Here is an 11,764-nt window from a genome sequence, read left to right as displayed (position 1 = left end):
ATGAGCCCTTTAACCCTCTATTTGTACATGCTATCTATCAAACACGGGCGAAACAAGAAATGCAGGGCATGCGTCTGGCACATCTAACCCCTTAATCGAAACTTTTCTCTGCCCTTCCAATAACTGCAAGGATTTGCTCCAATTTTTAATTGTATTCATCCAAGCAGCTTCTGGATATCTGCCATCCGGGTCTCCTGGGTCTTCTTGCCCTTGTTCTTTTCCTGGAAAGCTTTGCCAACAAGCGTTCGTTTCTCATGTTGAATATCCAGCACGCGCTCCTCGACGGTGCCCTCCATGGCAAGTCGCCAGACGGTAGTGGGCCGCTTCTGGCCCAGACGATGCACACGATCGACGGCCTGGTCTTCAATGGCCGGCGCCCACCAGCTGTCCGCGAGAATGACCGTGTCTGCCGATACGAGGTTGAGACCTACACTGCAGACGGCCAAACTAGCGAGCATCACCCGCGTATTGGGGTCGTGGTCGAGAGCATCAATGGCTGCGTCACGTTTCGCAGCTGTCATTGAGCCGTCGATGCGGCAGAACTTGATTCCTGCCTCCGCGATTTGGGCTTGGATAATGTTAAGGAACGAAGTCCATTGTGAGAAGATGACAATCTTGGACTTTGGGTCCTTCGTCGTGGCCTGGACAATCTTAACGAGGGCCTCCGTCTTGGAGCTCTTTCCATCCGAATCGAAGCCATCGTCTGCGGCCTCCTCACCACCTTCGGGGGCTGGTTCGAGAAGAGAATCTTCTTCGAGCTGGTTGCGACACATTGGGCATTTATGCTGCGTCTGGATGACCTTGGTAATGCAGCCACGGCAGAAAACGTGCTTGCAGTGGGTGATGACTGGGCTATCCAGGGTATCGAGACAGACCGCACAGTCCTCTTGCGTTTCAATGTAAAGGCGGAGGGCTTCTTGGAGGATCTTCACGTTCTCAGGGTTAAGGGAGACCACAGATTGGCCTTCGAGGACCTTCAAGAGATCGTCGATTCTCTTGCGACAGAGCGTCCAGTGATTGCAACTGGTGAAACATCAGCATCTCCTTTATGGTTCGCAGCAGGTGTTCTTACACTTGTCGTAAACGCAGAAGTCGTTCCAGGACGCTCTGAAACTGGCCCTTTCCTGCTTTGGTTTGATTACGATAATCTTCGAGTGCCCCCTTGGCTTCGTTCCTGAGTTTAAGAGTCAGACAGGCAAATCGTCATTCGACCTGGGCTACTCACAACAAAGCCTCGTACTTGTTCTTCTCATCCGGTCTAAACTGGATGCGATGTACGTACTCCGTCTTGGGCGGTAACTTCAAATCGACAAACTTCATGTCCTTCTTGCGCCTCAAGCAAAGGTCTCTCATAAGAAGCTGCAAGAGTGTCTCGGCTCGTTGATGCCCTTGAGCGAGTGGCCGGGCGATAACTGTGTTGAAAATGACTGGTTGTTCGACACCACCAGTGATATGGAGGAACTGGAGTAGGGACTGAAAATCCTTGATGTTGTTGATGCTTTCCGATGATTAGCTATGGTCAACTGCAAGAGGCTTTAGCGTGCTTACATTGGAGTTCCGGTAAGCGCCCATCTGGATTGAGCAGTGAGCTTGGTTGCGGCGATGGCTGCTTTGGTTTTGGCGTTGCGGATGGTATGGCCCTCGTCAAGCACGACTCGCCTCCATTTCATCTGCATCAGGGGCGATGTTTTGGGAACGGAATCTTCAGACTTCTTTGGTCCCTCCATGGCAAGCGTATTGTAGCTGGTGATGACAACTTGGTACTTTGTCAGCTCATCCTTACCCACCTTGTTGGATCCATGGTACGTGTAAATGGATGGAAGGTGTTCCTTCTTGACATGTCTGCGCATTTGCTGCTCCCAATTGCTCATGACACTCAATGGAGCGACGATAAGGGTAGTGCCGGGACCGCCCGTCAAAATGAGACTGATAACTTGGAGAGTTTTGCCAAGACCCATGTCATCAGCAAGAATGCCGCCAGAGAGCAGTTTGGGTTCGTTCATCACGAAATTGGTCGCCATGTTGCTCATTACCTTGTCATTCTTTGGGATCCGTTGCCAAAGCTGAATACTTTCTGTGGTGCCCTTCGGTGGAAACTGGGGGCTCTCCTTAGACGTCATCCAGGCCAGACCCTGTGCACAAGCAAAGTCAGCATTGCCATGTCGATATGTCGATGCAGGAAAACGCGTCGTACCTGCAACTGATACGGCAAAAGCTGAGCTTCTAGTACTGCCGGCTGCTCCGCCATGGGCATGGCGGCCAGAGTATCTTCGTCGATAATAAGGGATTTGACTGCATCACCGCGACTGTGGGTTTGCAAAGCTTGACTGGCTTGCGTGAGCTGCTCCAGTGACACTTCCGGTTCTGGGGCCGCTGAGGCACTGCCGCCCAAGCCGATCGTCGACTGTGAATTCTTGATGCCGAGTGCCTTTCTCTGGGCTTCAGCCTCAGCCCTGGTCTTCTTGAGCTCGGTGGCTTTGATGAGCTTATCCTTCTTTAGCCTGTCTTCCAATTGCAGACGCTGCTCACGATCGCCGGTTCCGAAAAGGTGCAGGCGAACGGGGCAGTCGAACACGCCCTTCTCGCCTGTGAGTGTTCCTTCCAAAGCAACATCATCATTGTCCTAAGAAGGATGAGCATGGCACTGAGTCAGTGGAATGGGCCACTTACAACGTACGGCGCCAGCTTCTCGGCCACCTTGCGCGGGATGTGGCCAATCTGGATGCCCATGACATTGCAGACCCGAATGGCATTGGAATCGTACTGTGCACGTTAGTATGATTGCAAGGCCACGAATAAGAAACACCATACTGGGTTGGTGGGTTCCCGCAGACAGACGACAACCTCTCCCTGCGAGGCGTAGCCGTTGTAGTACCGCACTCCGACGATCTTGGTATCTAAAACACGGCGTTAGATCACATAATACACTAAACAGGGGCCAAAATCCCTACCGAGATTTCCATAAAGCTCTCGGGCTGGACCATCGGGAGCTTGTGTGAGGTCGATTAGGTCAGCATCGTCCCGGTTGTAATACACATTCTGTGAAGAAGGGCCGGCGAAAGAACTAGAGCTAGCCGTGCGTTGGGTGTTATACGGCTGGCTGCCCGCAACACGGGCCCCGGAGGATTGTCCCAAAGACGGGCCCCGGTTTACGGCCGGCCTTTTGCTTGGTGGCGGCGCTGATGAGTTCTCGCCCTCGCTGCTAATGAGGTCGATGACATCGAGGCCACGCTTCTTGGGCGGCATCTTTGCTGTCCGCGTGCGGCCCGGTACCTATTGATGGGCGACCTGATTGGACTTGGTTCGTGCAACGATGGACCGAAACGGGAAAGTCGTCAGATGTGGTCAGATTCAACGGTCGGTACCGAAAACTCCAAAAGGACCAAATCAGGAATCCCAGAATGACGGAACCTTTCACGGCGAAGCTCCCAACGCGGCCGACGCGTCTCGCGTATCTCGCTGGGCGTCCACCCACTGCAGGATCGACGCAGGGATCCGTTTGCTCTTGCCCGAGCACGGCTCGTGCGCAAGTCATGGAAGTCAGCCAGAAAACGGGCCCCGGTCTGTGGCTGGAACATCAAGCACGCCATCGTGGGGGAGGAAGAACCGAGCCAATCACCACCGAGTGCAAAATCACGACATTTCACGTGACCCGCCTCGGGGGCCCGTTATGGGTGGTCTCTGGCCAACGGCGACCTCTTGCGGCTCTTACACCCTTCACAACCTCAGTCGACTTCATTTTTCTCGTTTCAGGCAGTCTCCTGTTGAATTTGCAATCTTCTGGTACCCAAAAACCAAAGGGAAACGCGGCAGGTTGAACTCCTCGTCGGTGTCTATCCACTATCAGGTGGATAGAGCCCTTCATGCCATCATCAGTCATCAGTCTACCGACAAGCGCCTTTCGGCTGTCGGCATGCTCGCTTCTATATCAAACAGGACGACCCGAGGCCCGAGCCATCATCGGAATGCATGAAAGAAATAATACGCAAACGCCAAACACGAATTCGAACATTATCCGGGCTCCTCCTCTTACTGCTTCGGCAGTCGGCGGCCGTACGCCGAGTAGTAGCCGCACTTGGCTACATGACTGCTCTTACTAGTCTTCTCATTGAAGATGTTGCATCCTCCCTTAGCGACATTGGGCGGGGTGTACACTACGGAGCCGGTCAGCAAAGTTGTTTCGGCGAAGACGGTGAAGCAAAACCCACGGTGAAGGGATACGGCGAAGTCGCTGCCCCTGTTGCAGACCCGGTGGACGCCAAGTTCGTCTGCCATGTATGCCACCGCATTCTCCTTATGTGTTCTCTCAGACATCACTTTCATCGGTTGTTCTTCCTCGCCCTCGGGGAAGGCATATCGGATCTCAGTCAGGTTGCCCTTGAGGATTTTCATGAGGCAATGGGCGTTGCCGTGGTCGTGGATTGGACTGCCCTTGCCCGGAGACCAGACAAGCACAAGCTGTGTTTGCATTAGCATCGACGTCAACCACAAAGCTGTGGCGATGTCCACTCACGAGATTGCTCTTGCCATTACCCTCGTCGACGAGGTTTCTTGTGTATCCCATGCTCTTCTCGGCGAATGCAAATTGGATCCATTCGCTCTCCCTTGAGTTGTATTGTTCCATCAGCTCCATCAACTCCTTGACGTCGACGTCAGCCGAGTCCAACCCCGACGACGGGCCCAGGGCCTCCTTCAACGCCAACACGAGCTCATCGAACCGGTTGCTGTCGCCCTTCAGTTCGTGCCCGAAGGCAGAGGTGATCTTGGTCAGGATTTCGAGGGCCATGGCTACGAATGGGATGGCTGGTCTATGGTACTGGTCGATGTTTGGGATGGACGATTGTCTTTCGGTATGCTCAACGTGCGGGGTTTTGAGTCTTGTCGCTCTCTGGTGATACGATTGCACCGGTCGGTCACCGGGACAGGCTCGCACCTCATTACCTGATGGAAATGGGCGAAACTCGCGGAGCGACTGGTTATTCCGACCTCGGACGGTGGGTCGGGACGCCCATCAGACCCTATCTCTTCTCTGAGACAGAGACAGGGTAGTCTGAACACGTTGCCGGCGCTGCGTGCACAGTTTGGTCGGCGAATGCTATGTCGTTGGGTAGACGAATTCCCCCAAAAATGGAGGTTTCTGGTTGGTTGAGATAACCAAAGGAGGCTTTGTCGTGGGATCCTTGCAAAGCCGGCGATAGGCGGTGGGCGGCCCCCAATGTACATGGTGGTCAGATGGCCTCACATAAGACGAAATGGGTCTGGTTAGAGTTTCGCGGCGGTCAGGTCTAGTCAATTGCAAACCGTAGAGACGACGTATCTAATACGCGCGTGCTGCTTTGGAGCTGATTGACAACTATGGGGTTGCGTTATGTTTACTCAATGCCAATGGGGTTCTGTGTTCGGTACCGGTGTTCAGGGTGCTGACCGACAGCCGCTACGCTCTCAATCGCCGACTGAGCTGGGCGTGGTGGGGCGCCTGACCATAACGGGCTCGCCCGTATTACTCACACTAGGATTGCTCAGCGAGCATACCTAGGTACTTTCCAGACGACCGCTACTGATCTCAAGATTTTCTCATAGAGTTTCTTTCTTTCGTTCAGAAGGTAGTATTCATCTAATGTTGACTCAATTTAAAATTCAAAGTTGCGTGCGGTTTCATTGTAGTATTGCGCCCCTTCCGAACTTCACTACCCAGAATGGCAACTATCAGCACAACTGCGACTATTCAGTCGAAACCTCAGCAGGCCTGCCCGAAATCGGGAACAGACGGTACGACAGCGGGCGATACGACTCCCTGCACGCCCTGCAAGGAGGATGTTGGCTGGCGAAAGATAGTCAGAAACTTCACCCCATCGTACGTCACAGCGGAAGCATTTCCGGCAAGAGTGTCTGACACTGGTACAGATGGTTCGCGGTTACAATGGGCACGGGCATCGTGTCAATCCTCCTCCATAACCTGCCTTACAACGCAACTTGGATTTCTCACGGCCTCGCTGTCGCGTTCTTTATTCTCAACGTTGGTCTTTTCACAATATTTACGGGCATTACCGTCTTGCGTTATGCACTTTATCCCGAAATTTGGAAGGCGATGGTTATCCATCCAGCCCAGTCAATGTTCCTTGGCTGTTTCCCGATGGGATTTGCAAGTAAATGACCTTTACATAAAATCGGGGAAACACTAGCCACTAACGCCTGCACTTAGCTATCATCAACATGATGATATTCGTCTGCGCTCCAGCCTGGGGCAAGTGGGTTGTTTCATGGGCTTGGGGCTTCTGGTGGCTTGACGCTGCTCTATCCCTGGCAACTTGCATCACTGTACCGTTCGTCATGTAAGTCCAAATTTGGGGCAGGTCACAATCCTAACCACCCTCGGTAATCATTGCTCAGGGTCGGGTGTGACTGGAGGCCTTTCAAACTTGCCTCACCTTCTTTGGCCTATTCTAATAGCCGAACCCTAGGATCCATCAACACCGTCCGGGGCTACAAGCAGTCACAGCAGCCAGTCTTTTGCCAATCGTTCCAGTAGTAGTTGCGTCTTCAACGGGTGGTATCGTAGCTGAGGCTTTGTCCAACCCAGATCATGCATTTATCACACTTATCGCCTCTTACATCCTATGGGGGATAGGGATCTGCTTCTCCAGCATGGTGTTGGCACTTTACTTCCATCGCTTGACTATTCATAGTCTTCCTCCCAAAGAAGCCATCGTCTCGGTGTTTCTGCCAATCGGTCCATTGGGCCAAGGCGGCTTTGGCATCCAGCAACTGGGCAAAGTGTCCCTCAAACTCCTTCCCCAGTCAACAGCTTTTACCACTGCGGCGCCCGGTGCCGTACACGGCGGGGAGATTCTCTACTTCCTGGGCATTTTCCTCGCCTTGATTATGTGGGGCTTCGCGCTGGTCTGGTTATCTTTTGCTCTCATCAGCATCGTGACGATGCAAAAGTTCCCGTTCAACATGGGCTGGTGGGGTTTCACGTTTCCGTTGGGTGTGATGGCAACCTGTACCGGCATGCTGGCGCAGGACTTGGATAGCACGTTCTTCAGAGTCATGACCATGGTATGCACCGTTTCTCAATCCCAAGAAGTGAAGTTACTAACAACAACGTGTCTAGATTTTCTCACTTTCCGTCTGTCTCCTATGGCTGTTAGTAGCAGTCAGAACGCTGCACCAAGCCATATCTGGGGAGATCTTCTTCGCTCCCTGCTTGAAAGACCTGAGAGACAAACAGGCCCAGGCAGGATCAGACCGCAGAGTATGAATTGCAACGTGAACGTGAAAGACAGAGCGCCGTTCATAGATGTAGACGTGGATAGAGACGGGGCCCGCGACGAGGTAGAGACAACGATAGTAGACTCACTGACAAATAATGTCTAGATAAAAGTTCAAGCATAGATGCATGGAATCGGATTCGAGACTGTTTCATAAACTTTATTTGGACTTCGTTAAAGCAATACGTCAAGCTCTCAAAGCTCAGCTCCATCCTGTGTTTCTGAGGAAGAAGCTTTCTGACAGCCCATTTGGGGTTGGCAGATGGCAGGGGTTTCTCCAAAAAAAAAAAACGCTAATGGCGGGGTTGATGAGGTGCAGCACCCGCCAAAATTCTCTTGCGGGGGCACCAACCACACTCAGGTCCAAAAGTCCAGGCGCCGAAACTCTGAATAAGAATTGCCATTGCGGTTGCGCCCACTGGCTGCATGGTCCCCTCGCCAAACCCACACCCCGCCACTGCAACCCTCGCACCGCCCAAGAATTGTGACGGCAGCAGCAGTTTCAAGGCTCAAACTTGAGCACCGCTGCTCTTCGACGATTCTCAAGGGTCAAGATGGCTTCCCCTCTTGACCGGCCGGGCATCTTGTCCGTGTTGAACAGTAAGCATCGGTCGCAGTCGCGTCGCTACCCGTGCGCATTTGCGCTAACTTTTCTGATTCTTTGTGCGTAGACTTCCACGATGTATGGCAAGAAATCCGCATACCCGTCATTCTGTTTACTGCTTTCGGCCTGCTTGTACTCCGGTTCTATCTTCACAGTGTCGAGGAGAAGGACGAATTGAAAGCATTCCCCAAAGCCTTGAACAGGGAAAAGCCTGAGTCGAAGCCGCTGCCGAAGCCCGTCGACGAGAAGAAGGATGCGAAGCCGACTCCGGTTGTCGAGACGAAGGCGCCCAAGTCGAACGGCCCGAAGAGGATAAAGGGTGGTCTCGTCAAGCGGCCCTCTGAGGAGCTCAAGAATGGAGAGGCTTCGACAAGGACGGTGCGACCTCTGATCTTCTTTTCGAGCATCACCGCGAACACCCCCAAGATTGCGAAGGACTATGCCGAGCGCTTGGAAAAGCAGCTGGAAAAGGTTACCGCGGATACTGACTGCTCATTTAATACCCCCGAGGTTCTGGATCTGGCTGAAATCGACTTTGACGACTACTTCATCACCCCGCCCAAGTCCGAGGACCCCGTCGAGCTGTTCTACATGTTCCTCCTGCCAAGTTACAACATTGACACGATCAACGACACCTTCTTGGAGCACCTGCAAGAGACGCACCATGATTTCCGCATCGACACCGCCCCTTTGTCCCCGCTACTTGGTTACTCCGTCTTTGGTTTTGGCGACCGCGAAGGCTGGCCTACGGAAGACGAAGGCTTCTGCTTCCAGGCCAAGGAGGTCGACAAGTGGATGGCTAAGCTTACCGGCCGCAAGAGAGCTTTCCCTGTGGGCATGGGCGATACGAAGCGGGACTACGTCGAGAGGTTATCTGAATGGTCTGAGGGTGTCGTGGATGTTCTCGGTATGCTAGCCAAGACTGGTAGCCTAGGTGAAGGTCTGCCGGGAAGCGGCGCACCCGAAGAAAGCGATGACGAGTCCGCGGCGGAAGATGATGACGAGGTTCTCATCGAGGAAGACGCAAAGCCTGAGAAGCTCAAGAGCCGCAAGAACATTGACGATGTCGAGGATCTTGGTCGCATCATGAAGAGCTCCAACCCCGACGCCGACACGAAACCCGCCGCTGCCCCTATTGCCGTTGACTTCACGACCTACGGAAAGTCCGCCTCTGCCCCCAAGAAGACCCCGACCAATGCCGCAAAGGAGATGGTCCCCAAGAACTCCCCCACCTACGCCTCGCTCACAAAACAGGGCTATTCCATCGTCGGCTCCCACTCGGGCGTCAAGATCTGCCGCTGGACAAAGTCCGCCCTGCGCGGTCGCGGCTCCTGCTACAAGTACTCCTTCTACGGTATCAACTCTCATCAGTGCATGGAGACGACGCCCTCCCTGTCTTGCTCCAACAAGTGCGTCTTTTGCTGGCGCCACGGCACGAACCCCGTCGGCACTACGTGGCGCTGGGTCGTCGACCCGCCCGAGCTCATCTTTGACGGCGTCAAGGCCAACCACTACAACAAGATCAAGATGCTCCGCGGCGTTCCCGGCGTCCGGGCCGAGAGGTTCGCCGAGGCCATGCGCATCCGCCACTGCGCCCTCTCCCTCGTCGGCGAGCCCATCTTCTACCCATACATCAACGAGTTCCTTGGCATGCTCCACGCCGAGCGCATCTCGTCCTTCCTCGTCTGCAACGCCCAGCACCCGGACCAGCTCGCCGCCCTCAAGGCCGTCACGCAGCTGTACGTTTCCATCGATGCCTCGAACAAGGAGTCGCTGCGGAAGATCGACCGCCCGCTGCACCGCGACTTCTGGGAGCGGTTCCAGCGGTGTCTGGACATCTTACGCGAGAAGCGCTTCAAGCATCGCACCGTCTTCCGCCTTACGCTCGTCAAGGGCTTCAACGTCGACGACGAGGTTGAGGGGTACGCGCAGCTCGTCGAGAAGGGGCTGCCGTGCTTCGTGGAGATCAAGGGCGTCACGTACTGCGGCACCTCCACGGCATCCAACGCCGGCCTGAGCATGTCCAACGTGCCGTTCTACTGGGAAGTTGCGGAATTCGTGACGGCCCTGGAGAAGAGGCTCAATGAGAAGGGGCTTAAGTATGGCATCGCGGCGGAGCATGCGCACAGCTGCTGCGTGCTGCTTGCGAGCGACAGATTCTACAAAGACGGCAAGTGGCACCCGAGGATTGACTACCAGAGGTTCTTTGAGCTGCTTGAGGAGCGCGGGGCCGATGGGGACTGGAAGCCAGAAGATTACATGGGTGAGGCGACGCCAGAGTGGGCGACTTGGGGCAATGGCGGATTTGATCCCCGAGATGAGAGAGTTGACAGGAAGGGCAGGAAAATCGAGGCGTAGGGTTCTTAGTAGTAATGAAAAAGACGACTGCATCCGCAAGGGCACAACATTATCTTCACAAACCCAGTTGTGGGCCGTCTTGAACTTGGAGAAATTTTGTGAACCGGGCGCCATTGCGTCATAGCCATGGTCATGACAGTGGTGAAAGCCCCAGTCCAACGTACATGAACGTTTAAAACAACGGTCAAATGGCTTTTCTGCCCATCGACAGCAGCGGATTGACAAGCATTACGAGATTGCGAAATTCGTTAACTTCTTGCTTGTTCTTCCTGCCAGGGTCGTCATCAATATACATGTGGTTTCCTCTTACAAAACCTTCTATCAAAACAGCCCAGCCGGCCAGAGTATTGTACATTGAAAAAGTCGTGAATCCTCTTTTTCTCTTTGCGATATGATGGTAGTCGGGGGATTAGGAGTGAGATTCGGGGAATGATTGGACAGTATCACGCCATGCGCAGAGTGATCTTGCTGTCCTTTTGGTGGGTTATGAGGTGTGCCCGTCGGTAGCCGGGAGGAGTGAGAGAGTGGAGGGGATTAATCTGGGTGCCGTAAAGGACGGAACCTCTTTAGTCCAGGCCAACGGCGGGCATGTCAGAGAGGTTGGCGTTGACACCACCGGTGTACTGGCCGATGTTGAGGGTCGAGTCGTAGGCGATCATCTCGGCAAGTACGTCCAGAACAGGCTGTCAATGGGTTAGTTCCATGTCAAGTCTTTGAAAGTCGGCGTGTTTCCTTACCTTGGGGACGGTCTTGTCGTAGATACCAATCAGGTCACCAGGCGTGGGGTAGACCTTCAGGCCCTTGTAGAACGCCAGCGCAGCCTCAACGGCGCGGGTGGCTATTGATTTAACATGTCAGCACCCAAGTCCATTTGAAATACTCTAGAGGGTTTGCGCTCTTCCTCGAAGACGGGAGATCTGTGGAGGGGTGAACTAACGGTCTGCGGAAAGGGTCTCTCCCTCGGAAACCTGCTGCAAGAAAAATGCTTCTCTGGACTCAACGTCGTCGGGGAAGCCCTCGGCCTTGGCGTCATCGACGGATTGCTTGATCGCTTGACGCTGGCGGACGGTCTCCAGCTGGGCCTCCTCCTTCTCGGCCTTGTGCTGTCTGCGCTCGTTTCGGCGCAGCTCTCTGCGGAATTCGGCCTTGTTGCGGCGGTTGTAGTCGAAGTAAACGGCGTAGGCTGTTTGGCAACAGTCAGCACAACAGCTTGGTCCTCGTCTATCCACGACCCCTCGTATGCCATCAAGATATCCAATAATGGTAGTCTGGCTGGCGCGCGGAGCTGGAGGCCAACTCACCAAACAGGCCGGTAACCGCGGCGGCGACCGATGCCGTCACTATCGTCGACGTCTGGGACATTTTGGGATACTCCGAAGGCGGGACAAACAAAGAAGGCAGGGTGATGCAGCGGGCGGGTGCCGAAGAGGGGTAGAGTGTATGCGAGAGGCGGCTCGAAAGTCGATGCTGCGCTCAGCGGTTTTGTTGGATGATTCGCAGGACCGGAGAGGTTGGCGAGGGTTCCTTTCGT

At 54.2% G+C, this 11,764-nt stretch overlaps 4 protein-coding genes across 4 annotated transcripts; 1 reads left to right on the top strand and 3 right to left on the bottom strand.

Moving 5' to 3' along the window:
* Window positions 1-155: 155 nt before the first annotated feature.
* COL26b_002791 (uncharacterized protein) lies at window positions 156-3,246 on the bottom strand (the record flags this gene model as incomplete). The annotated part of the gene is made up of 7 exons (XM_053175699.1): window positions 156-1,023; window positions 1,226-1,498; window positions 1,549-2,132; window positions 2,195-2,623; window positions 2,671-2,763; window positions 2,812-2,897; window positions 2,952-3,246. The coding sequence occupies 7 exons, from the start codon at window positions 3,244-3,246 to the stop codon at window positions 156-158; spliced, it is 2,628 nt and encodes an 875-aa protein (XP_053040408.1).
* A 783-nt stretch (window positions 3,247-4,029) lies between these two features.
* COL26b_002790 (uncharacterized protein) lies at window positions 4,030-4,786 on the bottom strand (the record flags this gene model as incomplete). Its single annotated transcript, XM_053175698.1, has 2 exons — window positions 4,030-4,458; window positions 4,514-4,786. 2 exons carry the CDS (start codon window positions 4,784-4,786, stop codon window positions 4,030-4,032), a joined length of 702 nt encoding a protein of 233 aa, XP_053040407.1.
* A 3,039-nt stretch (window positions 4,787-7,825) lies between these two features.
* On the top strand, window positions 7,826-10,233 carry COL26b_002789 (uncharacterized protein; the record flags this gene model as incomplete). The annotated part of the gene is made up of 2 exons (XM_053175697.1): window positions 7,826-7,871; window positions 7,943-10,233. The coding sequence occupies 2 exons, from the start codon at window positions 7,826-7,828 to the stop codon at window positions 10,231-10,233; spliced, it is 2,337 nt and encodes a 778-aa protein (XP_053040406.1).
* Window positions 10,234-10,799: 566 nt separating this feature from the next.
* On the bottom strand, window positions 10,800-11,595 carry COL26b_002788 (uncharacterized protein; the record flags this gene model as incomplete). The annotated part of the gene is made up of 4 exons (XM_053175696.1): window positions 10,800-10,916; window positions 10,971-11,071; window positions 11,171-11,416; window positions 11,535-11,595. 4 exons carry the CDS (start codon window positions 11,593-11,595, stop codon window positions 10,800-10,802), a joined length of 525 nt encoding a protein of 174 aa, XP_053040405.1.
* Window positions 11,596-11,764: the final 169 nt, after the last annotated feature.

Source organism: Colletotrichum chrysophilum, assembly GCF_026319265.1.
Source record: "Colletotrichum chrysophilum strain AFK26 chromosome Unknown scaffold_14, whole genome shotgun sequence".
Lineage (NCBI taxonomy): Eukaryota > Fungi > Ascomycota > Sordariomycetes > Glomerellales > Glomerellaceae > Colletotrichum > Colletotrichum chrysophilum.
The sequence above is the reverse complement of the archived record's forward strand: the minus strand, read 5'-3'. Positions and strand labels throughout refer to the sequence as shown.